Raw genomic sequence first — 27,867 nt, 5'->3', positions numbered from 1 at the left:
TTTTACGCTTATTAAATCTTTAAAACTAAAACAAAATGATGTGGAGGTAGGGAGGTGGATTTCCTCAATCGAAAAAGGGAAAGACTAGTCTACTCGACCGGCCGGCCGTAAAGGCCCCGATTATTAATGGCGGAAAGTTGTATATATGCTCTGTAACGAAAACATTTCGCTTGCGCGATTCAGAGCAAAAAATAACATTTAAATAAAAATATTTTTTTGCGTATTATATTTTACGTATTATATTTTACGTTATAGTTTACGTTTTTTGCGTATTATATTTTACGTCAAGATACTATTTGGCACATTGATTTTTTTTGTAGCGACATCTCTTAGCTTCATTAAACCGACTTAATGCTCTAAGGCGACATCTAGTTCTTAAACGTATAAAAAAGCTTATAAAAATGCCAAATGCTACTGTGAGTGACATCTATCGACAAAATTGGGAACTGAGAAACGAGTTACGTTTTTTACTATGGCGATTGTAAGTCTTCTTGAGTGTATTAGTCTATGGTATAATATAAAAACTATAATTTCAACATTTTTTTTATTAGAGATTTATAAGTTTTATATAAAACAAAATAAAACAATTAGTGTTAAATAATCTAAGAAATTAATATAAATGTTACATCCGTTTGTATTGCCTTCAATAGCGACTTTTCGACTTGGTCATACAAAATTACTCGACTCAAAAAAGAGATTAAGTATTTCATTTTTTTATTTGCAAGAATTCATGTTCATGTTTTATAGTTAATATTCGCTGTAAGTCGTAACAATAAGTTAAAAGATTAGGGCCTGTACACAATGTTCGAGAAAGTTCGAGTTTTTCTGATTAATGTAATAAATAGAATTTTCTGATGATAATTGTAAAAAAGGCGGATAAGATTTCTGCCATCTAGCATTTTTCTGTTCTCTATTGTTCTGTTCTGTAAGCATAAATTGTGCATTTTATTATAGAAATATTTTCCATTTGTTTAACAAATTACATTTAAAAATAAAAAAATACTAAGCAGAAATTTTACCTTAATTTAGGAATATAAACATAAACCTATAACCTATTAATATATTTAATAACCATATGACCCGGCAAATATATCTCCTACATATAATATTTTGAGTTTTAGCGAGAAACACGCACAGCGATTGATATTTATATTTATAAATATACCAAGTATATAGATAGATATATAATCTTCAATCTTTAATTGATTAAAACAGTTTTATTAAAAAAAACTTAAATAGACCTGGCTTAAACCCATACTACTGTCACGGTTTAACTTTAGTACAGAGGTTCAAACTTGTCCTTATGTATGATTTAACCCATACGTACTTAGACTTTTATTAATTTTTATTACATTTAATGTTTTAAACTCTGTTTTTAGTTAGTCCGTTATGTAATAAAAAGGTAAATGACTAAACTCGAACACTGTGTCTCAAACCTAATCTTCATACAAGATCATCTATATCCACACTTCAACCAAAATCTCCCGAAAATAGCATTCACTCAACCAACAAAATACCGGTTTAAATGTTTGACAACTTAAACTATAAAATGGGTTTTCACTTATATTCTTCATTCCGATCATACTCGACGACGTTTTCTTCCGCCTCTAGCTGCTGCACTTGCTGTTGTAAGGCAAGGGGTCCCTTTTTATAAGCTGTCATCTCCTGAAAATGTATAACGTATTGTTAATAACACTATGTTGAACCGACTTCAAAAAGGAGGAGGTTCTTAATTACTCAAATATTATGTTAGGGCCGGGATTGCCTCGTCTGGCAAAAAAAATGTGTGCGTTAATACACGCAAACGTTAGTGTACACACGTAAGAAGTGAAACTTCTTTATGACCTTATTTTTCAAAAAATAATTTACTATATCGAATCACGCGTGGTAGGGATAAGAAAAAGATGGCGCATAACGGAAAAATGTCACGCGTAACAAAAAAATGTTACACTAAATTTTTAGATATAAAGAAGTTTCACTTCAAAAATCTCCTGATGGTCAGTGATTAATAACACTCATGAATTTTGTTTTTATGCATTGGTACGGTAAAATATTGCCAGCATTTACATTATTTACCATCTTTGTCTTATTCAAGTGCCTTTTATATTATGTTCCTTCTTTAAATGAATCACAAACATTCATTTTACAAAAATTGGTTATTGGACACACCTATTCTGAATCTTGCACAAATATTTATTTGAGACCTTGTAAGATTAAATCCAAAACTCAATATTACCTCTACAATGGTACAAAATGGAGCATTTAAAAATCCTCAAAAAGTAATACAAAAGTGTTCACTCACCCGATCATATCTCGCCTTGTCCTTTTCACTGAGCGCTTCATATTTCGACTTAGTTTCTGGGTCAGCGGCTGCCCAACGCCTGCCCAATTCCTTGGCAATATCTCCCATAGTGTATTCTGGGTTATTTGCCTTCACTTTCGACCTTTCATCGTTGCAGAACCAGAAAAACGCTGACCTGTTGGGGATAAATGATTTATTGAGGTTTTATTGTGAATATAGTTTGATCTGCCAATAGAAATTAGCCAAATAGCAGGATGGGATGAATTGCTTTATATTCAGTTAATTTTGAGAATTTATAGATTTTTAAATCATCTAATATGCCATCTATCAAGTGTGTTGAGTCCTCTTCAAAAGCCTAGAAGGCTTGATTTTACTTAGAAAAATATAGACATTGGTACATCAGGCTTCTAATGTTCAACTCCTAACTGGACACAATTATTCTTCACATGAAATTAAAAATCTCTATCTTCTTTTTTCATTTTTCAGTTAAATACTTATAATAATTAATTTCGAGTCGGAATTTAAGGAATTGTTGGTATCTCTATCAAAAAAAAATTGGTTGTCTGTAAAGTCGGTTTACTGATGAGAGTTGAACGTGACAACGTCCGTTTCTGCTTCTATGTCGCTCGTTCCGCGTCGCTTGCACTTCAAGCCTTACATGGAACGCCTCAGAGCGAGGTAACGCCGCATGAGTCATATTTTTTCGTGCGTGCAGCCGGCGCTATCGAATTATAAGACGTTGTCACGTCAATAATGGATAAACATTATTAATAAAAAAAAATTCGTGACCATAACTCACAGCGATCGTTTGGGCGCGTTCGGATCCTTTGCGTTCTGCCGCTTGCGCAGACGCAGCTTGATGTCTCTCGGCGGCACGTAGTTCATCATCTCCATGTCGTATCTCTTCTTGTCCATGTCTGCCATTTCGTGGAACCTCTGCTTTTCCTTTTCTGACATTGTCTGCGAATTTAAAGAAAGAAAGAAAGAAAGAAACCATTTATTCTAACACACACACAACACACATATAAAATAGCATTGTAAATTATAAATAATAGGTACTATAAAACATAATATGTATATATATGTGTGGTTGCGTGCGCTAAAAAAAGGAAGCCACTCAGGATACCTGAGGCAATTTGTATGTTTTAATAAATATTATGTAATGTCTTGTATTATTTTTCCTATAAATTTCATTATTATGTAAGAACGTGTGCTTATCATTGGTCATAATAAAGTTAGAACTCTATTAGCATAAAAAATATTTACTTACGAGAAAAATTTATGTAAATATTTTTTTCTTTAACTGTATTAATTAAATTTATACTTACATTCCATCTCTCCGCGCACTTTTTCGAGAAAGCTGCGAACACAACATTCTCATCAGGATATTTCTTCTTATGTTCCTCCCGGCATGTTTGTACAAAGAATGCATATGCTGTCATGCGCCCTTTCGGCTTATTATACGCTTTTGAACGCGGCATTCTTGTTTTCACTGTATTTTGAGCTATTAAGGCTTGCTGCTGAGCCTGTTGCTGCAATTCCTATAAAAGAAATAGCCAGTCTATATTGGAAGAATATCAGTTACAGGACAGGGCAGGCATCATTATAGTCATATTATGATGAGATGTTAATTTGAACTCTAGTTTGAAATTATCACTACATAGTATAAAACAAAGTAGCTTTCTCTGTCCCTATGTTCCTTTGTATGCTTAAATCTTTAAAACTACGCAACGGATTTTGATGCAGTTTTTTTAATAGATAAAGTGATTCAAGAGGAAGGTTTTGGTATATAATTTATTAGGTTTTAGACAAAGCGAGCGAAGCCGCGGGCTGTAAGCTAGTAATTTAAAAATAGGTAATAAAAAAAAATATACCTGAAGAGTAGCAGATTGCCTTTGTAAAGCAGCTTGTATTTGTTGTTGCTGGACAGCTTGCAAATGTTCTTGCAGACTTTGTTGTTGCTGTTGTAATGTCTGAACAACTTGCTGTTGTAATGCTGCTTGAGCTTGCACAAGTGCTTGGGCTTGAGCTTGTGAAACTTGAATCAAGTTTTGCTGGTTATTTTGTTGATCTATTTTTGGCTGCTGTTGTTGTTGCTGCTGTTGCTGCTGCTGTTGTTGCTGCTGCTGCTGCTGCTGCTGTTGTTGCTGCTGCTGCTGCTGTATCTGTTGTTGTTGCTGTAACATCTGTTGTAATGTTTGCTGCTGGTTCTGTTGCAAAGATTGCTGCAGGTTTTGAGCCTGTTGCTGAAGAGCTTGTTGCAGGTTCTGATGTTGTTGCAACTGTTGTTGTAATTGATTCTGTTGTTGTTGTATTTGGTTTTGTTCTTTTTGTACTTGTTGTTGTAATGCCTGATGGCTTTGCTGTATACCGTTCGATTGCTGGTTATTTTGTTCTGAATCTGAACTGCCTTGGTTTTGAGACTGAAACAAACAATTTAGAATATGTTGGTTAACTTTTAAAATATTGATAAAGTTATGTTTTCACATTACAATAGTTTACTTTGGGCATCTATCTTTTAAGATAGTAAAACTGAATAACTATGACACTATAAATTAGAAAAAAAAGTTAGTTAAGTTGCCAATTCTGTCCATCCACAAGCATACATGTTTTATTTTTATTTTATTTTTATGTTTTATTATATTATTTATATTAGTTATCCTTGAAGGAGACTAGTCAGATATTAAAGTGTCCACTAGGTACTACAAACATACTCAACATTTTTCCCATGTTGTTGATCATTATGAAGATCTAATAAGACCAAATATATGATTTTATCTATTATAAAGCTGAAGAGTTTGTTTGTTTGAACACGCTAATCTCAGGAACTACTGGACTGATTTGAAAAATTCTTTTGGTGTTAGATAACCCATTAATGAGGAAGGCTATAGGCTATATTATATCATCATGCTAAGACCAACAAGATCGGAGCCACTTGGGTGAAACCGTGGAGCGCAGCTAGTATACTATAATACTCGCACTTTCAGTCTGTAGTTCAACATTTTAATAACCTAAGAATGAAAATACTATACTAATGAAATATACAGGATTTTTTTACAATACATTATATTAAGTATACTTAATTTATTAACTTTTAAAACATATAAGTAAACAGAAATCTTTAAAAGGAAGACAAAAATAGAATAGAAAGTATATACATCCAATTTGAGCTTCTTTTTTTAAATTTACGATTACTTAGGTACTTTTGTTTTAATTAGCAACTAAATTGAGAATCTCCTCTTTTTTTTAATCGGTTTATGAAGTTGCACAATGCACGAAAAACTTCATTGTTTTTTTTTTCAATTAGGTACCGAAAGTGAAATAGTTACTTCATGCAATTTTAATATTAGAATATAGAAGTGTATGTATTAAATACATATTATTATTGTAAGCCTTGACCTCGTTTATACAGGCAATGAAATTGACATTGACCATGATTCATGAATAACCTAACCTAACCTTAAAAAATATGCATATAAAATTTACCGCGCTTACATCACAAAGCACGTCACAAGAAAAAGTAATTCATATCAATCATATGTATTACTTTAATTCTTTATAACACATGAAACTAATTTTGTTAAAAAAATAAATAAACAATTTAAAAAATAACGCGCGTAAAATGTATTAGAATCACTTCCGACATACGTCAAATAGAAATGTAAAAGTCAAAAAATTAAAAAGTCAACACTCAAGTGTCACATCTGACATCACATTCTTAAATTTTTTAAGTTTCGTTTGCACATTTTAGGCATCATGACTTTTTTCTGTGACTGATCATTGAATTATTTTTACAAAACAATGAATACGAACGTAACGTAACTAATAACGTTTCAAAGTCAGGAATATACTCAAGAAAATATATCAAAATCTAAATAGAACAGGTACTACGAACAGGTACTACGTACGTGATATCGTAAGTTATGTAGGTACACCATTTTAAGACTAGTCCCAAGACAAGGTATTTCCTAAATTGTAGGTTTTTTAACAACTAAACAATCATTTGTTCGCATAGCTCGAGAGTCAAGAGTCAAGACTGTTAATATTGTTGTAGACACACAGACATCACATTATTACTTTTAATGTGTTTCATTTGTCCATTTGATTGCGGGCTGCGGCGAAGAAGCGGTAGCATATTATTATTTATTATACGAACGTAAGTATGTGCCTTTTTATTCAAATATAATATTCTCTTTTTATGTAGATATCTTAAAAGCAAGAAAGATACATATACGTTTCATGTTAAACGAAATTCTGATACAAATACATGTCTAAATTTCAACTCTGTGAAAGGTCATTGATCCTCCCAAGTCTCCAAACTTTATTAATACCTTAACCTTGAAAATAGTAATTGAAAGCGATATTACTCAGTACTCACTAGTCCTTCATACTATTAAATTCAAATATCGAAGTCGTTGTTAATAATTGATGTCTTAGTGTTAAATTGTACTTATTTAATAAGTATGACAATTAATAACTGAATTAACGCTGTATGGCTGGGGTACACTCAATTTATATTTTAATTAAAAAAGATAAAATAATTATTGAGCATTGGGTTTAATACGATTATTTAATATTATTATTACCGAAGGAGATGAAGATTGCTGATTTTCAACAGACGCCGAAGCATACCACCAGGGTTGTTGAGGAGACTCCTCCCTAGTACTGGGATTACTAATCATACGATAATCGAAATTAGGGGTAGAATTATCTCCGCCATTGTTTGAAAATCCTCCAGTCATCTTATATGTATATAATTGATGAGTAGCAGCCGCTGTACTCCTCGCTATTTCCTCATTTATTTGCTGTTGGTGTTGGAGTTCACCTGAGCCTCCTGACCACCATGAGGCATCGTCGCGCGCACCCCAAGCGCCCCCCGTCGCGCCCCGTTCCCCCATATCACGATCCCCGCTTTCGGCCAACCAGTTTCTTTATCCTTCACAGCTTATTGTTTTAATCTTTTTGGTTATATTAAAACCATATCCTTTATTTTTATACAGTAATAAACACTTAACCTCGCTTTCGGTTCTGTTTTTACCAAGTACACGGACACTAACACACCAATGGAATTTTCATGACAAAGACTCACTATAACTATATATTGCACATGGTAATTGTAAGTCGCACAGTGGATTTAGTATCAATATTCACGAGATCTCCGATATTAAAGATGAGCAAAAAAACTGCCGGCTATAAGTTCTACACAAAGCGCGTACGTTCTATCACCGTACATAAGTCAATACAGTTGGCAACGTCGCGTAACAAGACGCTAAACAAGTATATTGTGGCGCCCTCAACGCGCAGCGGCCGACACGGAAACATTCGAAAACCTATAGAAAGAGATAGCCAATACACGAAGTGGTAACAAGTCGTCCAGCAACCGGTCAATAAGACGATTAGCGCAGCTTCGACTCAGTATTGAAATTCTTTTGTTTACATTTTTTTTGTAATGTAACTTTCTCCTTTTTATGACTAAGGTACCTGTTTACTATAACGATACAATAGGATTACATATTAAAAAAAGCTTTAAATTACTCCTGTTCTCAGAATATGGAAATGGCAATTTATTCAAATTTACACCATACGTTATATTATTTTAACCTGAAATATTTGGGATTAACATAATATTTGTGATTCCATTTGGCAATGGCACTTTGGAAATTGTCCTATAGTAATTAGTATCAAGATCGAATAGTCCAAGCGTTAAAAAGACAGTGCAAAAAAAGTTGCTTTCACTATATCTAATGAAAGTACCTATCTATATACCTATGATGGTAAAACTTTAATTGTGGTACAAACATCACGATTTACTGGACAACTTGGGATAAAATGTTTAAAGATTGCATCCCAGTTATAGGAAAAATTTAAAGAGAAATTTTAAATGCGGGTATAAAATTTTCTCATTTATTTGATGATTGACAAATTATGTCTTGGATTGTGGCTGTTTTCGTTGTAAAAAAAGACACAGAAATCTCAGTGACAAATAATTTTATTGTCTTTTTACAAATTTATTGACTTTTGCTACAAAATGGTAATTTCTCGAGTTCATAATACCTTACTTACATACCTATATGCGGCATGAATATGCTTTGAATTGTTGTTAAGTATAAGAATTTCCTAGTTTGAGTAGGGGTCGTTTTGTCACACATCTCGATGCTCGGACATAAGATTTTTTCAGCAAGTTATGTTTCAGTTCACAGTCAAACTCAAGCTCAAACATTTATTATTCAACTGGACTTCTTTTAAAAGCGCTTTTGTAACGTCAAAATAAATAATTAAATCACGAGGTGCATTTTTTAATCTTCTCCATTAATAAGTCTCTATCTTCAATCAAACAAACTGCTGGTCACTCGATTGCTGTCATTTTTGAATGATTGGTCCTCACTTATTGTAAACCTACTATTCTTACTGAGCAAAGAATTTTTAATCAATTATAATTTATAACCGTGGATAATTTTATATATTTTAGTTTTAATAGCATTCAAATGCTTTATTAATACATAGGTATTATAAACAGTGGTGGACGTTTAATTAGAAACACGTAACACAATGAAGTAGTCTACAAGTTTATTTACATTTGTGTATTAGAGATTAAGCATTATTTCATATGTAATAGAACACCCGTTTATCTAGTTTTATGAGAAATTGCTTAATTTTAATCAAACGTTATGTAGCTTAAATTAATAAAATTAAACAACTTTAACTGAAGTCTGATTTCCGAGTATTTTCAGTCTGGACAACAAATTAGAAACAGCATGGTTCGAGTGTTCCAAAGTCAAAACCTGTTGAAATGCCGCCAATATTTTATTCTTCTACAAATATTTGCACCGTTTTTCAAACATTCCATCTAAAAGTTTCTGAAAATTAATATGCTTTGCAGTATAAATGGGTAAAAGTAAGATTTGTGACCCATCAACAAGAAAAATAATTTTAAGTTTACATTTTGACAAAAACTGGAGTTACAGGAATATTGCAAATCATTTAGTGTTAGATAAAAAGATATTCAATGCTACAGTTTATTTAGAAGACCATGGTACTTACGATCAAGTGCCTAGAAAAGCTCGACCATGAAAAACCACTGCTCGCGAGGATAGGCAAATGATTCTTTTGGGAAAGATGGATCCATTTAAAAGTTCAAATTCTATTATAAAATTAGTTTTTTTCCGAAGATGAATCTCGCAATGAGTCGATGAGATCGGTTCGCAAGCGGTAAGTCGAGGCAAAATTTTTATTTTGGAACGAAACTAAAATTAATTTAATCAATTCTGATGGCAAAGGATACACGGTCGTTCAGTTAACCAGGCCTTAGATAATAAATAAACAGTTCAGCATGGCGGAGGAAACATTATAGTATGGGCACGTATGGAGTTGTTTTTAGATTGTTATAATCTTTATAGACCACAACGGCTTTACAACGTCGTGGCTTAGATTGTATGAGATTTTAACACGTTTGCAATTTCCTAATAGAATTGGAACCTTTAAATGGATCCATCTTTACGAAAATAATTATTTGCCTATGCTCGCGAGCAGTGGTTTTTCATGGTCGAGCTTTTTTAGGCACTTAATCAGAAGTACCATGCTCTTTTAAATAAACTGTAGCATTAAATATATTTTTATCGAACACTCTAAATGATTTGCAATTTTCCTGTAACTCCAGTTTTTGTCAAAATGTAAACTTAAAATTATTTTTCTTGTTGATGGGTCACAAATCTTACTTTTACCCATTTATACTGCAAAGCATATTAATTTTCAGAAACTTTTATATAGAATGTTTAAAAAAAAATGTTGTGTGGTTTTATGAAACCACGGTAAAAGTGAAACTGTTCGAACGGTTCCGAACACTGCTTTGTGTAGCGCATGTCGCGTGACGGTCGGCTGCCGAGTAGGTATACCTACTCGGCAGCCGCGATACACGCGACATGCGCTACACAGACCAAAAAGTTTGAGACGATGTAATAAAAGTTTCACTTTAACAGTGCAAATATTAGTAGAAGAAAAAAATATTGGCGGCATTTCAACAGGTTTTGACTTTGGAACATTCGAACCATGCTGTTTCTAATTTGTTGTCCAGACTGAAAATACTCGGAAATCAGACTTCACTTAAAGTTGTTTAATTTTATTAATTAAAATTAAGCAATTTGTCATAAAACTAGATAAACGGGTGTTCTATTACATAATATGAAATAATACTTAGGTAATCTCTAATACATAAATGTTAAATGAATTTGATGACTAGGTACTTCATCGAGTTAAGTGTTTCTAATTAAACGTCCACCACTGTGTCTTTACTATTCTGAACGTTTTATCCATGTATGTACCTATAATGTAAAAATGGCGCCAACTTTTCTATCATACCTAAGTACTTAAATTATGGTTAAGGCATCATTTGTTTTAAAAATATTCTTCCATACTATTATCCTCTTTTTTTTAACATTAATACAGCTGAAATCAAATAGTTAATGATAAAATAAATTAATAAGGTAGGTATCTAACAAAACGTAAATTGTTTTCATTGCGCTATGTACCTACGTAGGTACCACGTAGGTACATTCATTGGAGTAGCTAGAAACGCAAAAACTTATAAAATGAATAATATTCCAATAAGAATTCCAAGAAATCCATACTATGTGGGTATACTAGTGTTTATATTTTCATTCATTCTTGAATTTAATAAAATATTATTAGGATAACAGAATTCATGCTTCTCCGGTTCAATACCGGCATTTAGGTACCTACCTACTTACTTTATTATAAACTGTATTATTATTGATGAAAAATAACAATTTTAAAACTTACCTAGTGGGATCTTCGCTTCTGAAATAATTGTATTTTAAATTCGCGAAATATTTTTATTAACTTTGACATACGCAAAGTATAGATTAGGTACTCACCTACTAATGCAGTTGGTACTGTGTTATGTTTATGTACAGTGTCATTTTACTTCGTCCGCACTCGGCAGCCATTTGCTTATAAAATTAGAACGTAAAACTATAAATAACGCATCAAACAATACACTAGCGTCCTAGGTTTAAATAACAAACCCGTATATTTAATATCTTGATTTATCCCGCCGCAAATGAAAAGGAATTGAGAAATATCAAAACTCACCGGGTATATATTTTTATTATTAAATAAGCGAGCACACCATTTCAGCGCTTATTACGTAGGGAACTTCGTGTTCCTTCGTCGTAATGAAAACATGAATAGTCGATGTCACTGGTGAAATATACTGATTGGTGCAAATTGAAAAGCCCGCCTAATTGTAGCCAATCCAAACGAGCGTTTCGGCTTTATTTTTTGTTTATACTTATCTGTATGTACATTTCGTTCAACAGAATAGAAATACACACACACATAGGGCCGTGTTTTGCTGTGTTCTGTGTTCACAAAGAAGTATGTTTATGCTTATGTACTCACTGCTTTGTGTGTGTGCGACGTGCGTTTGTGTTCGTGTTATGCTATTGCTGTTGCGTTTTTTATGGTGACGGGACGTCTCGTATACTTGAACCGCGGTCGGTGCGAAACATCCATTTTGTGTTATTTAATTGAAATAAACCACATTTTTCAAAGGTTTAAGTGTGAAAATTATGACCTAGTGCAGTTATTACTTTGAAAAAGAGACGTTTAGTGTTATATATTACTTTTATTTTGAACTTAAATGGAGCTATGGACATTCCATTATTCTAGTAAAAGTGCAGTGACAAACTAAATTTTGACATAACAAACAGAACACGGTTGCAAATATTATTATCGAAACTATTTCTGTATGATATTTAGTGTATTATTTAATAAAAATGTTTTGTGTTATTGCGTCTCATAACCTCAATCAGGAGGTTTTGTGAATACGTCGATCTTTACTCTGCACTGTCGTAAAGAGTTTATATTAGCCGTTATATTTACCTGTTATATATGATTCAACGGGAATATCAAATGAACAACGGGTTTAGTACAGGAGAAGAAGATTCTAGAGGTAATTCCGATCAAATATGTTGCCTTGTGGATGACAGCGACCGATGTAGGCGACTCGCTGGCAACGCGTCATATAGCAAGCGTATACAGAAGACTGTAGCACAAAAGAGGCTCAAGCTCAACATTGACCACCAGGTTTGCTTACTATCAAATACATTCCACTTTTCATTAATATTTCTTATATAAATGATCTTCAAAAAAATTAATTGTAATACATTTTCAGGCGAGACACACATATATCTGTGATTATCATAAAACCATGATCCAGTGTGCAAGAACAAAACAGAGGAGGAACAAAGACTCGGAAGATGACAGCAATGAGGCTGAGATTGATTCACCGGAAGTAGACTGGTTTCAATTGCAAGTGAATACATTAAGGAGGTATAAAAAACATTACAAGGTGCCAACAAGGCCAGGGCTGAATAAGGCACAGCTTGCAGATGTAAGTACTGTGTTGTTTTTCCTTACATTGCAAATATTGCTTTGTGAATGCTACACAAATTTAATGATTTTATTTCTTACAGGCCGTTCAGAAGCACTTCAAGTCCCTTCCAGTCAATGAAAAAGAGATTGTGACATATTTTATCTATATGGTGAAAACAAATGGCAATAAGTTAGACCATAAAAATGGTATCAACTCAGACTCAGTGTAATTTTAAGTGACTATTTATGAATTGTAGGATTAGTTTAGATTTATTCAACTAGGAAATTTCTCTTTTTAATTGTTCAATCTACATTGATGTGCTCACAATGCTGTTTAAATAAGTTGTCTACCAAAAATGCTATGAATTTTGGTTGTATTATAATTATTTCTTATTTTTTATTTATATTATTATATTATGCAATTTACTAGACCAATAAAACAATCTTGTTTGGTATAATATGTACAAAACAAGTTGTGATTGTGTAAAGACCTACCATATTTCTAGTTCTCAAAATGAATTCACTCATGGTCTTTCTGATTATCAAATAATGTATTTATTTTTTAATAGTTAGACAATTTTATGTTACACAGTAGTATAAATGTTATGATTGTTAATTGACAAGGGAAATGCTAATATTATAAGTATTGTTAAAGAGATTTAATAACAACAAAGTGTAAAATGTAATTTTTATTACATTTTAATTGAAAACATATCTTTGATTTCTTCAGTCTTCTTCCGATTCCGATGATATTTCAATCCATGAAGATGCAGCTGTCTTGACTTTCATTTCTGCTGTTTGTGGCAAGGATTTAACAACTGCAAAAAATAGATATATATGTCATTTATAAGATTATATACAATATGCATTGTCATCATATTATGCTCTAAAATTTAATTAAAAATTATGCTCTAAAATTAATTATGCTCTAAAACATTAATTTAAAACATACATTTTGATTTGAATTAGAAAATTTAATATTTAAATCCTTTGATTTGATTTGCCTTTGGAATTAATTTACTCTAAATATGTCAATAATTCACAAAAAATATAACATGTAAATTACTTCAAATTCATAAATGATATCTTAGATGTCTTTAACCATTTTTCAGTTTCTGATAATTTCAACATATTTTTAGTATAATCTGATAAAGTTTTACTCACCATCATATTTGCTTGGTTCCTTAACTTCTTCTATGTCATCAGAAATATCTTCCTCGGTTTCCATCTTAACATCATTTACATTATAATTCTTCAAACATATGCTCAAATCCTTTTTGCACAGAGACTGTTTATGTTCATTTGTTATGATATCGCCAAAATTTATCTTTACTCTTTTTTGTCTGTGGCCAAATAATAAAAAAAGGTATTTTATTTTTCAAATTTGTAAGAAAATATGCATGCATTGCATATTGAGATATTTCTTAAAAAATAACTCTTCTCTACATATTGCAAATGGAGCAATAGTACACTATGTGCTTCATTTAAAAGAAAAGTTAATTTTAAATCTCACAACAGCAATATAGTTTAATTGTAAAATTACTTTCCATTTTTTTCTTCATGTTTGCATGTATAATATGCAAGCAATTTACATACATCTTTACTAATATTATAAAGCTAAAGAGTGTTTGTTTGTTTGAATGCGCTAATCTCAGGAACAACTGGTCCGATTTCAAAAATTATTTTGGTGTTAGATAGCCCATTTATGGAGGAAGGCTATAGGCTATACATATATCATCACGCTAAGACCAACAGGAGCGGAACAATGCGGGTGAAACTGCGCGGAACAGCTAGTAGTTCATATGGAGAAGCTTTTTATAACTGATTGAATTAATTTTAATTGTCCATACACATGCAATAATTTATGTCTATAATGAGTCCTCAAATCTAATTTATACACATGGGCATCCTTATCTGTGTAGCCTAAATGTAGCATGTAACCTAAATATTATTAGATCTTTACCACACTATTGAATTATACAAGATTGCATTTTTATTATTAACTAGTTGACCAGGCAACCACACCCTCAAAATTGTTTTTGTTTTGTAAAGCAATAAAACTTTCGTTTCATTGCTGCTCATTTCCTACTCTTTGTAGCATGATTTATCTAAGCATTCTTTAAATTCAATATCAATATCAATTTTCGGCCAATAGTTCCTGAAATTACTGTTTTAAACCAAACAAACAAGAGTTGGACTATTTATAGAATGTAGCTATTACATAATTAAAAAGATGCTTTAAGCACCTATTGTTGGATTAATTCCAGTTTGTTTCATTAAAAGCACATCAATTTAGTAAAATTATTCTATACATCGCCAGCACAAAATATATCTCTAATCAAAATGATATAGATATTCCACTTGCTTACCTTAGTGTATCATCACTGATTATTGCTTTTTTTAATACATCAATAACTTCTTTCCCTTTCTCTGCAGCTCTTAATATTGCCTTGTGTACTAGATTAACATCGTCTATGGCCCCACCAGTGAGGTCCAAGAGACATGGTTCTTTATATTGGTTCATGCCGACAACCAGCAGGCCCCCACCAGTGTATCCTTCCTCCACGTTACACATGCAAACAGACTCCTCTATGAAACTTGGGTCAGAGAGCAGAATACTGAAAATTAAGTTTGAATCTATTTAATCCATCAGGCCCCGGAATCACAGACGATAGAAAATCTATTGTGTCGCGGTCGGATCTGGCCGTTTGGGGCTCAATGGGTTAAAATAGAAGAAAAAGGTAACAAACCACCCCAAAAAAAAACACTTGAAATGAGAACCTACTTAATTTTTAAAGTTTGTTCAATAGAAATTAATTCACCTTCACCTTACATATCCTAACCAGTTATCTAGATTTAAAAATTATTGATTGGATAAGTTATATATTTGCAAAATTTTGTCTGAAATAAATTCAGGCAGGAAAAAGTATGTATATAAACTTAAAACATGTACTTCACCAATAATCCTTATGCAACAAGAATTTATTTCAAGCACATGTCCAAACTATATACCTCTGACTTGTTTTTGAAAGAAGGGGTTGATAATATCAATAGCTAAGATATTCTTACACTTTCTTTTCTTTTTCATAAAATATAACATTGGAATGATGATAAGAGGTATTATTACCTCCCTGAATCTTAGCCAGCTATAGCTTTAGATTCAACTTCCATAATATTAAAGAAATATAACAAGAAACAATAACTGTCAACTTACTCGCTTCCAAAGATAGCGAAAGTCAAACATACAGGATAATGATATAACACCGTTGGAATTGGATCTTTTTCAGCGACAGTGTGAATTGTTATTTTATCTCCACTCCTTGTGACATCTGGACGTTTGAAATGAGCTAAAGATGCAAGTGTCGCTATACTTGCACATTCTATGAGGTTCCCTTCGTGGTTAAGAATTTTTATATCAACTCGTAATGACCAAACCTGAAAAAAATTATAAAAGAAATTTCAATCAATCCATACTAATATTATAAATGCGAAAGTAACTCTGTCTGTCTGTCTGTTACTCAATCACGCCTAAACTACTGAACCAATTTTCATGAAATTTGGTATGGAGATATTTTGATATCCGAGATAGGACATAGGCTACTTTTTATCCCGGGAAAATGACGCAATCCCGGAAATCCCACGGGAACGGGAACTATGCGGGTTTTTCTTTGACTGTGCGGGCGAAGCCGCGGGCGGAAACCTAGTAAACAATTATTAAATTGCCATATACTGCATTCAGAAAATACAGAACCATAACAATTAAATTCGTAATTAAGGTCAAATAAGATTATAGGTTACTGACCTTTTCTTCTACTACAATACATAATGACTCAAGGTCAATGCACTTGGAATCCTTGTAACATTTTTCAAGTAATCTATTGAGATATACTGTGAGATCTGTTTGTCTATTAGCTTCGAATTGTGGGGCAGCCATTGGGCTGATCTCCACATTAATGTACAGGATACCTTCATTGGGTCTAATTTGTTTGGGTTGTACTACCTCACATGATACTTGTGCTAATACTCTGAAACGTTAAAGATTTATTTAACTTTGTAGACATGTATAATATTAACGTAAATATACGGTGATGTTTTCGATAATAGGAAATAGTTCAAACTTGTTCTGCCTTACTTTGTTTCTCCTAAAGATACAATGCAACTTCCATAATCTGAACCAAATGCAATGTGAAGCTTTCTGGTTTCATTATAAGTTCGACCATCAAGACGCTGCAATAAATCAAGTTTATTTAGGTACTTCAATAACAAAAACAAATGTGTGTGCCTTGTGTGTACAGTGTAAACACGTAAAGTACTTACATGTCCACCTGAAACTATCTTCTGCACAAATGATTTTTCACAATTGGAAAGTACAGCTTCTCTCATTTTTCTGAAGTTTTATAAAGATATTGCAAAACAAATTGTTATATCTTTTTTTTATTTTTTTAAAAAACGAGCGAACGTTTGAGGTTATGTTTTGATCTCGGAATGTCAACTTCAAATCAATGACAATTGACAATAATATGACATTTGACAACTGTGTCAGATATAACGTAGGAGTACAAGAAGAAGAATCGGTGTGTTCCGATTGCAATAATTATACTCTGCGACCACTGTAGAGTACTCTCATTGTAGAAGATCATTTGTTGTGTGAGCACTGTTTGAGCATGTATTTCTGTGTAGTTTTTAAATTACGCAAATTACTACAGATAGCAGTCAAGTTCATATTATCGCCAGAATCCAGAATCCAGATGCACATTGCACGTGCCTTAAAGCAGTACCGTACAGGATTTTTTAATACTTACTTTAAGTATTGTAACTGCATTGCCAATACAATGATTTACTTTAAGTATTGTAACTGCATTGCGAGTACATAATATATAACATTTTTCTAGTTCATCTATCGATTCCAAAATGAACGTTCTTGTAACGGCAAGTTTACTTTTGAATTTAGTCTCGAATTTAGTACAATCATTTTGGCATTTCCAATCCAGCTTAATCAAGCAGAGGTCGAACTCACTTGACGAAAATAAACTTACAAAACTACTCAAAGAAGTAGTAATTACCTACTTACATTGTTTTGAAAACCGAAAGAGTTGGATTCTACTGAGTTCAACTGTCTAAGATCTTTTACAAAATACAAATCCATTACGTCTTTCCTTGGTGTCGTAACGCCGTAACGGATTCATCTTGTCTTTTATGAGTCCTTCCTAGGAGACGCTTTATAGCTGTTAATATTTAATTATTTATTATGTACCCTGTTTTATTTTTAAATGAATTAAAAATAAAACCGGCCAGGTGCGAGTCGTACTCGCACACCGAGGGCTCCGAACAAACCTATTTTTTATAGGATGTCGAAATTTGCTTAAAATTTCAGCATTTACGGCTGCATCTTTGATAGACGGACAACAAAGTGATCCTATAAGGGTACGCGCAGACAGAGAGCGTTCTGCGTTCCGTGTTCTGCGTTCTGCGTTCCGCGTTCTTTGTAATGTGAAGGATCTATAGCGCCGGCGCACACAGAACGCAATTAGACCGCGGCGGTCATTCGGAACGCTTGCGTTCTCGCGTTCTCTGTACAGAATTACAAAGAACTCGCGTTCTCGCTATGGCTGGTCCGTCTTCTCCAATTGGTATCTTGTTTTTCTATTTCAGATTTTACATAGTCATGTAACTCATTGAAGCTATTTATTGACATTCGAAAATAAATATAAAATCTCTCTTCATCTTGAAGCAGCTCAGGGATAAGAATACTAAATCCTCCCATATCATCTCGTTTCGTGTTGATAGGGTGTACCCAACATTTTCTACTTTTTTTTGACTCCTCTAGACTCCACAAAAGCAAGGCTTCATCTTCGGAAGATGAACTTTCGAGAGACATGTTTCTCGTGCGGAGAGTCACGAAATAGAACGCAAATGTCTTGAACGGCTCCTGTGTGCGCTAGAACGCAGAACGCAGAACTGACGAACGCAGAACGCGGAACGCAGAACGCTGTATGTCTGCGCGTAGCCTTAGGGTTCCATTTTTCTTTTTGAGGTACGGAACCCTAAAAACAGTTTGCTTTCTAGAACCCATAATGTGATGATTAAATAAACGACAACATGACCCATATATACCTACTTCTATGATAATTTATGTTTACTAACTTTGTAGTCCTACACACCAATTTGATTATTGACAAGATCCTCATTACCTCTAACAACCCTGTTCAAATAATAATAATCCATATAATCAGCTCGGTAACGGTAATACCGCGTGACATATGAAATTTAGTTACATGTTAACATGACCTTCCTTTATCATATAATCGTAAAAAGAATATTGATGACATAGAAAAAGTAATATGGATATATCCAAAATGTATTATATCACTAAAAAGTGCAGGTGCCTACTGCTTTTAAACAAGGTAAGCAACAAGTCAAGCAGGTGTTTTTTTTACTATAAATATTCAAAATATAATTGAAAATTTCCAATATCTATTAGTTTTAATTCACCTTATATTCAAAATAGTTGATAGATATAGAAACAAAATGAAATCTGTTCGTGTATATTTAATTTATTTATTTCAACTCCCTGACTGTGCCCGACTCCACCCGGTAGTCGTGGATTTGATGTGCGACTCGGTTTGTTAAAGATGATGGATGGATGCCATCTATATATGAAAAAGAAAGGCGTGCTAGTTATATGTAAGTACTACATTTATAACTCAAGAAGGGCAGCTGAACCGATTTGGCTAAATTGGTGAAAATGTAGCTTAGAACCTAGGAAATATAGGACGGAGGCGGGGCGTACAAATAGTTAGGAATTAAAAAAGCTGACACTCTTAATATTGAACTTAAATACACACTTCGCTGTAACTAAAAGCAGGATTTCTGCACAAATCTCTTTCGCGAGCGTATTCATGCTGATTGCTTCATTCATGCTAAAAGCAGAAAATATTACAAGGCATATCTATACAAATCCATCGTTCAGGTGATCACTGCGATGTCCCACCATCGATTATGTCACCCCATAATGTCACCACCGTTGTTTGTGTTACGGTAATCAGTCACCCACCACCACGCCATGCAATGGCAGGCTTGGATATTATATTTTCATCCGTGTGCAACGCGACATTTTGCGAATATGTATATGACAATCCGTTGAATGGTAAATTTCTTAAAATTGGCTATAATTCAACAGAAAAGTAGGAATGAAATCCCGTGACTGCTTTTGAGGGTTTTATGTACCTACCTATTGGGTATGTGGCAGATGCATGTAACATCTCTTTTTCACTGATCGATTTTCTTTTTGTGCAAATAAGTGATCAGTCTTTTGTATTCTACCACAAGACTTCTTTTATTAATCTTCGTTAAGGATTGAACTCGGGACCTTTCAGTTAGAATGCTCATACTTAACCATTATACCTACCAAGGAAGTTTTTTAAATTGTAGATGCGAAATTAACTGGGAAGCAAAATGAGACGTTGGCTCTACGTAATTTAATTAATGGGAAACATTTGAAGATTGGGACATTTAATGTAAGTTTCCTATTTCCTAAAAGATTCCGATTTATTAATTATTTTTATTAAACTACATGTGGCTTGTACCCAAATTAACTAGCTCTTATTTCATAAGCAGATTTAAAAAAAAACTTTACTTATTTAGAATTTTCCCACGAGTTGGACGGAAAGAGCTGAAAATGGGACATACACCGGTCATGGAGTTGCTTTCGAAATTATAAACATATTACAGGAAAAGTTTAATTTTACATACGAAGTTGTCGTTCCGGAGAAAAATTTTATATTTGGCAATGGAAGACCAGAAGAGTATCTCATCGGACTTCTCAATACTAGTGTAAGTTTAATATGTTGTGTGCTGTGCAAAACTGTTAATCTTGTAGAAACAAAATATAAATATTGTATGTATTTTAATTATTACTTATCTTATAACCTACCCAAGTACCTAAATCTTCGAATTAAACTTCCGCTTTAGCACCTAATAAGTATTTCTGTCGTCAATTATTTAATGTCACTATAAAAGTATTTGCGCCAACTATTACATTTATTACAGAAAATAGATATGGCCGCTGCCTTTATCCCAATTCTCAATAACTACGACAGACAGGTACAATTTTCGGCGATCCTAGACGAGGCAACTTGGATGATGATGTTAAAACGTCCAAAGGAGTCAGCAGCAGGGTCTGGTCTTTTGGCGCCATTCGATGAAATGGTTTGGTAATTAAAATTCAATTACTACTATGCTGTGGCATCTCTCGAGAGATATCATTGCCGATAAAGCTGACCAGTCGTAAAGATGATTTTGAAAAATAGTCGTTCTATCTCGCTTAAATATATTTTAAAATTATCTGAGTATGTTTTCTTTATGGTGTACGTTCAAATATTTTTTTTTTTACTAGGTATTTGATTCTCATTGCCGTAGTGGCATACGGTCCTTGCGTTACCCTGCTAACTCGCTTGCGCAATAAATTGATGCCTGACGACGAGAATTACATTCCGATATCTCCTAGCATTTGGTTTGTTTATGGGGCATTTATCAAGCAAGGCACATCACTATCGCCTAACGCAAGTAAGAGCTTGAATATTGATGGATATTTATATTTTAGATTTAGGTAAAGCCACAGTTTCAAAAGCTTTGAAACAACTTCTTCAAATACATACATAGTTACATACATACCTACATCTAAGGCTCGTTGGTAAAAAGTTTTTGGGTATCGATCTATCTATCTGGATATTGAAATAAGAGAGGTTTATATTGCTTGTTTATAATAAAAATATTTGATACATTAATAGTTCGTAAAAGCCTATAAACCTCAATAGTTAAAGTACATATATTATAGTACTTATCTATTTAACGTATATACCTATAACCTATTCATGTAATACATTAGAAATGAAAATATTTGTCGTGTAATATTTCCTTAAATAAATATAATTTTGTCTAAAAAATAACTATCAATCGTCGATTATATTGCTAATGGTTAGTCATTTATCACTTTGTGGTTACGCCTATTATACGATACAGTCATTTTGTGTTACAATAAAATATAATTTACATTTCGCTGCTATAGTAAAATATATTGTATTATAGTGCCAGGTATAGTCATTATACAGGGTGTCCCAAAAAGTATGGATGAACTGAAGCCAGGAGGTAGAGGACCTAGAGGGCTATCCGAATCACCCCCATGTATGTTATGCGATTTTTCGTAGTTTCGGAGTTATGACTCTTTTTTCAATTTTTCACTTATCGCCGAGTACGATGAGATTTTGACTCATGGTGACGTCAATTATTACGGTAGATGCTTGATTTTTTTTGTGTGCTAAGCTGAAAGATAGGCCAATTCAGTATGGTTACATTTACCGTCGTAAGATCTTTGAATGGAATAAAAAAAAGAATTAAATGCCAAGAAAGATAAAATCACCCAGTAAGTTCACAAATTCAAGGGCCCGTAAAAAAATAAAATCACATAAAAAAAGTTTTCCGTTTGGCATTTAAAATCTTGCTCTATCCATCAGGTAGCTACGCTAAAAATTTAATTTTATTATTCAGAAGGCTTCAATCGAAAAATTGAAATCTAAATGTGATAAGTGCAAAAATTTAATTAACATGATGATTAATAAAAACAAATTAAAACCAATAAAAAGGTGTTCAATTACCAGAAATGTTTAAAATAACCCCGCTGTTGGTCGATTCAAGTGCGACACCACCATAAAAAGTTGTCTTTTAAATGTCTGAATGCCCATTTATCATTTTAATGGTTTCTTCTGCTATTATGAATTTCCGGGTTATTTCGTCCAAATTGTGGCATTCTCTCAAGTAGCCGAGGTCTTTGTAGTATCCCCATTGAAATAAATGAATGGCCTCCACGGTCCCTCGACCTAAAGTCGAGGGACCGTGGAGGCCAGGCTTTAAGGCAGGCGTCACCGGCGCATGCGCAGGCTGCAACGACCAATCCATCTTTCAGGGTATCTTTGCCCTTTAACCTGGCCTACACGGTCCCCAGACATAAATCCCATTGACTTTTTTCCGTGGGAATAGGTACTACAAAAACGAGAGAAAGCCACAATTTGGACGAAATAACCCCGAAATTCATAGTAGCAAAAGAAACCATTAAAAACGATAAAAGGGCATTCAGACATTTAAAGACAACTTTTTACGGTGATGTCGCACTTGCATTGACCAACAGCGGGGTTATTTTAAAAATTTCTGGTAATTAAGCACCTTTTTATTGGTTTTAATTTGTTTTTATTAATCATCATGTTAATTAAATTTTTGCACTTATCACATTTAGATTTCAATTTTTAGATTGAAGCCTTCTGAATAATAAAATTAAATTTTTAGGGTAGCTACCTGATGGATAGAGCAAGTTTTTAAATGCCAAACGGAAAACTTTTTTTATGTGATTTTATTTTTTTACGGGCCCTTGAAGTTGTGAACTTACTGGGTGATTTTATCTTTCTTGGCATTTAATTCTTTTTTTTATTCCATTCAAAGATCTTACGACGGTAAATGTAACCATACTGAATTGGCCTATCTTTCAGCTTAGCACACAAAAAAAATCAAGCATCTACCGCAATAATTGACGTCACCATGAGTCAAAATCTCATCGTACTCGGCGATAAGTGAAAAATTGAAAAAAGAGTCATAACTCCGAAACTACGAAAAATCGCATAACATACATGGGGGTGATTCGGATAGCCCTCTAGGTCTTCTACCTCCTGGCTTCAGTTCATCCATACTTTTTGGGACACCCTGTATAAGTCGTTCATCACTGAATCTATAGTTATGTGACATAGACCATTAATAAATTTGGGGCATTTTTCATATTGCTTGCATACCTAATGCATTTTCACAAATCACGGGTGAAATGAAAGTTATATAATTATAATTCCATTCCAATTTAATTCCATAATCTATTAAGATTATGGAACCTAATTAAGTCCATCATAATTCATACTAGGTACATAGAAACATAATCAGTTCATATTATAAATTATGCAAAACAAAAGAAAATTTAAATTTAATTTTCCTCTACTGAATCTTTAATTAACTTTTCCGTAGATACCACTCGAGTGCTGTTTGCGACTTGGTGGATTTTTGTGATCCTCCTGTCTGCTTTTTATACAGCTAACTTGACAGCTTTTCTTACTCTATCCAAATTTACCTTGGAGATTGAAACACTTGAAGATTTGTACAAGAAAAACTATCGTTGGTTTGCTACTGAAGGTGGAGCTGTTGAATATGCTGTTAAAAATGTTGGTAGTTTTTTGTTCTCTAGTGTTTAATTTTAAACTATTTTTAAACTGACTGTTCGTTAATTGAAATAAAACACGTAAAAATGTATTTACAATATTGTATGAATAATGTCTAAGTATCTTGGTAAACTACGTAATTAACATCGAATTTTTTTATGCAGACGGACGAAGAAATGCATTTCTTGACTAAAATGATTGCAAACGGCCGTGCTAAGTTTCGTTCAATTAGCGATGGTAGCGAGTACCTATCTTATGTGTCTGAAGGCGCCGTATTAGTCAATGATGGAACTGTTATAGACTATATGATGTATTTTGATTATTTGGAGAAGACTCGGCAGGGTATACCGGAAGCTGAAAGATGCACTTATGTTGTTGCTCCGGGCCCATTTATGATAAAAAGCCGAGCGTTCGCGTTTCCGAGAAATACGACGTTGAAGTTATTGTTTCAACCTATGTTAGTACCTAATTATTTTATTTATTCTATTGCTGTACTTAATTTAAAAAATGTAGGCCCAGTAGATACAGAATTTAGTTACCTACCTAGTAGGTACCTACATTTCCCTCAAGACGTCTTATCTAAATATAATATGCCCACTTGGTCATTTTTGATCCTAAGTAATTTTTTTGCATAGGTACCTAAGTACCTACAGTAGGTACCGATTACCGAAATAAATTTGGATTTTAATTCAGACACAAATAAATTCTTCGGACATACTTAGACAATTATTCTAATCTCCTCCATTCTCTTTTTGTTTGCTTTTTCTAATAGGTATTAAAGTAGAGTTTGTTTTCAGTTTGCAGATGGTAACATATAGCGGTATCATAAAATATTTAGAGCGTAAAAAGCTACCCGATACAAGAATATGTCCCCTAGATCTGCAGTCTAAAGACCGTCAGTTAAGAAATACCGATCTTTTGATGACGTACTATATTATGGCCGTTGGTTTAGCGACTGCAGTATCGGTGTTCGTTGGCGAGGTAAGTTGCATTCATTATTTATCACTCGATTATTTTCCCTACACGAAAGTATAGGTAATAAGACTATTAAAGATTATGTAGGTACTTACCTATTTCAAAACTTATCTTCAAATTGGGATTGGTTATGTGTGGTTAAAAATGGATAATAGGCATATATTATGCTCTATGTATGTTGTTTCATTTATTTCAATTTCTTACAAATCAAATATGTCTATTTCCTTGTATAGGGTAATTTAAAGGTGTTATATACAAAAAAAAATCATAATATGTATAGACTACAAGCCCGCATAGGACAAAAATATGGGTCAAATGAACCAGCAGGGGACATATCTAGAACGATAGCTGAGCAAAAAATAATAAGATTCATCACTACGCCGTCACTTGTAAGCTGTCCAACTGAGTGCAGATGAGAATTGAAAAGTACAGGTAGACTCGGTAAATTTTGGTCATATATTTTTGTACGGCATTCTTAACCATCGATAGATCCATTAAAAATAATAAGAAACCGCTCAGTGCCGTACAAAAATGGTGGTCCACCAAGTCGGAATTTTTATTTAATTTCCGAGAGTTACCGGGGGTAAATTTAGTCATTTGACCATGTACGGCATCTGTGTCATACTATTGCTATACTGCTTTTAATCCATTATTCCGCAACGCCGTACAAAAATCATGGGGACAAGGGGAAAAAATCGAGAGTTGCAATCCCCTCTCTTTCCCCACTCCACGGGGTCATTTGACTAAGTACGGCTTCGGTTCCAAAACATTATCTAGCACTCAAAAGTACTATTAAAAGCAATGCCGTCAAAAAATAATTGTTCTTTTAAATGTATACCAATAATCATCTTAATTTCATCGAATTCTTGATATAAAGAGCTGTAAGGTCATTTGACCCTGTACGGGAACTTTTTTTTTAACATGATATTGTAAAATTCAATTGTTGTATAGTATTGCCGTTCAAAAGAAACCGTTCTAAAAAAAGTTATAGAGAAATGCAAAACCAGAAATTTTGTTAAAGTTTAAACATCGTAGATTAATGAAATATAATAGTTTTCTACACTTTATCCGTTGTTTTAAATAGTATTAACATAGATAAATTAGGAAAAAACGATGCCGTACATTTTTGTGCAGACCACATCTTTTAGGCTGATGAAAGCGACGAAAGCTACAATTTTAAGGGTGCTTTATGGCCACTTGATACAGTACGGCATTAACATATTTTTACCCAACTACGGCAAAGCAAAAGGAGGGTTATGGTTGTTTACAGGTCATGTATGTATGTTCATCTATTCCCTCGTAACTTCTAAACTACATATCAGAATTCGACAAATGACATATCATTAGAAGCGTCTGAATTGTTCACTGGATAACCAGCGACCATCTAGCTAAAGGCCATATGGGGTTTCACAAAATCTAATGTGGCGCCCTCTAGTGGACAAAACATACAGAGTAAAAAAATAAAGTTAAGATAAATATGCAGTATTTGGTATCATTTGAAAGCGCTTTACTTGTACATTTTGAATATGTATATATTACTAGCATTTGCTTGTGGCTTTACCTGTATTCATGGACTGATTGCATATAATTCACATCTTTTCGTTCATAGCTTTTTTATTAGTTCATCAATTTAACGGAGTCCATTCCACCTGACTCCGACTTTCCAAGGTGATAATTAACCACCTCGAGCTTCTTAATATTAATGTATATTTATATTTTATTATAAAAATATAAAGCAAACATTTCGTTATATGGATTTTTTTCTTTTTCAGATTTTTCCCCTTTGAACCAACGAAAATGTACGGCACATGAAAAAATATTATCTATGCATAAAATACTTTAAAATAAATTTATTTCGTGTTGTGTCAAATGACCCCCTGGAGTGGGGAAAGAGAGGGGATTATAACTCTCGATTTTTCCCCTTGTCCCCATGATTTTTGTACGGCGTTGCGGAATAATGGATTAAAAGCAGTATAGCAATAGTATGACACAGATGCCGTACATGGTCAAATGACCAAATTTACCCCCGGTAACTCTCGGAAATTAAATAAAAATTCCGACTTGGTGGACCACCATTTTTGTACGGCACTGAGCGGTTTCTTATTATTTTTAATGGATCTATCGATGGTTAAGAATGCCGTACAAAAATATATGACCAAAATTTACCGAGTCTACCTGTACTTTTCAATTCTCATCTGCGCTCAGTTGGACAGCTTACAAGTGACGGCATAGTGATGAATCTTATTATTTTTTGCTCTGCTATCGTTCTAGATATGTCCCCTGGTGGTTCATTTGACCCATATTTTTGTCCTATGCGGGCTTGTAGTCTAGTATATACTGCCTATTCCTCTTGCAAAAATTTGCCAATTAATTGTAGTTACATGCACTAAGGAAAAATCGTGTACCTACAAGTTTCATTAAGCTCATTTATTTGTTACAGGTTACCTTAAAACGGTACGGCATAACAAAATACAAAGGTAAGCATTTAAAAATTGTCCGAAAGAAAGTGAAACCTACTCAAAATTTCAACTTCGACGACTCTCGACCACCACCTTACGAATCTTTATTTGGCAAATCTAAAAAAGGAACCGATTTAACGAAAAAGATAATTAACGGTAGAGAATATTGGGTTATAAACAAAGAGAATGGTGAAACGAGGCTGATCCCAGTAAGGACACCATCTGCACTTTTATATCGTTAGAATCGATTTCTCGGAATCGTTATAATTTATCGATGTTATTTTTTATCTGTGTGCATATTGTTAATTGTCATATTGTATGAATTACTTGAACCTGTATCTGGACAGATTCTATTAAATTTATAATTAAATGGTATTTTTATGTCCTTTACTAAGTTGGACCATAGTCTTACATTAGCTGCGGTTGGACTCACAGCAATTGTTTAAATACATAATATCGTTTATTAGAAAATAAAGGGTGTCAAAATAAA

The 27,867-nt window shown here is 33.3% G+C and overlaps 4 protein-coding genes across 4 annotated transcripts; 2 read left to right on the top strand and 2 right to left on the bottom strand.

Moving 5' to 3' along the window:
- Nucleotides 1-513: 513 nt before the first annotated feature.
- LOC149482102 (uncharacterized) lies at nt 514-7,812 on the bottom strand. Its single transcript, XM_089704149.1, has 6 exons — nt 6,889-7,812; nt 4,177-4,725; nt 3,631-3,843; nt 3,102-3,262; nt 2,303-2,477; nt 514-1,665 (listed from the first exon to the last, which is right to left on the bottom strand). The coding sequence occupies exons 1-6, from the start codon at nt 7,198-7,200 to the stop codon at nt 1,558-1,560; spliced, it is 1,518 nt and encodes a 505-aa protein (XP_089560275.1). The 5' UTR covers nt 7,201-7,812; the 3' UTR covers nt 514-1,557.
- A 3,964-nt stretch (nt 7,813-11,776) lies between these two features.
- Nucleotides 11,777-13,328, top strand: Sap30 (SIN3-associated polypeptide 30). Its single transcript, XM_089704187.1, has 3 exons — nt 11,777-12,406; nt 12,495-12,713; nt 12,796-13,328. Exons 1-3 carry the CDS (start codon nt 12,212-12,214, stop codon nt 12,922-12,924), a joined length of 543 nt encoding a protein of 180 aa, XP_089560313.1. The 5' UTR covers nt 11,777-12,211; the 3' UTR covers nt 12,925-13,328.
- A 40-nt stretch (nt 13,329-13,368) lies between these two features.
- Rrp45 (exosome complex component Rrp45) lies at nt 13,369-17,186 on the bottom strand. Its single transcript, XM_089704167.1, has 7 exons — nt 17,012-17,186; nt 16,827-16,921; nt 16,497-16,719; nt 15,909-16,129; nt 15,064-15,312; nt 13,859-14,037; nt 13,369-13,512 (listed from the first exon to the last, which is right to left on the bottom strand). Exons 1-7 carry the CDS (start codon nt 17,075-17,077, stop codon nt 13,421-13,423), a joined length of 1,125 nt encoding a protein of 374 aa, XP_089560293.1. The 5' UTR covers nt 17,078-17,186; the 3' UTR covers nt 13,369-13,420.
- Nucleotides 17,187-19,316: 2,130 nt separating this feature from the next.
- Nucleotides 19,317-27,865, top strand: Ir76b (Ionotropic receptor 76b). The gene is made up of 9 exons (XM_089704139.1): nt 19,317-19,841; nt 20,126-20,211; nt 20,339-20,527; nt 20,744-20,907; nt 21,090-21,259; nt 23,753-23,946; nt 24,108-24,400; nt 24,741-24,924; nt 27,359-27,865. Exons 1-9 carry the CDS (start codon nt 19,694-19,696, stop codon nt 27,617-27,619), a joined length of 1,689 nt encoding a protein of 562 aa, XP_089560265.1. The 5' UTR covers nt 19,317-19,693; the 3' UTR covers nt 27,620-27,865.
- Nucleotides 27,866-27,867: the final 2 nt, after the last annotated feature.

This window comes from Colias philodice, chromosome 15, assembly GCF_061535455.1.
Source record: "Colias philodice isolate Cphi_HAF_F1 chromosome 15, ilColPhil1 Martin Lab GWU primary, whole genome shotgun sequence".
NCBI lineage: Eukaryota > Metazoa > Arthropoda > Insecta > Lepidoptera > Pieridae > Colias > Colias philodice.
This window is presented reverse-complemented; position numbering and strand designations above follow the sequence as displayed.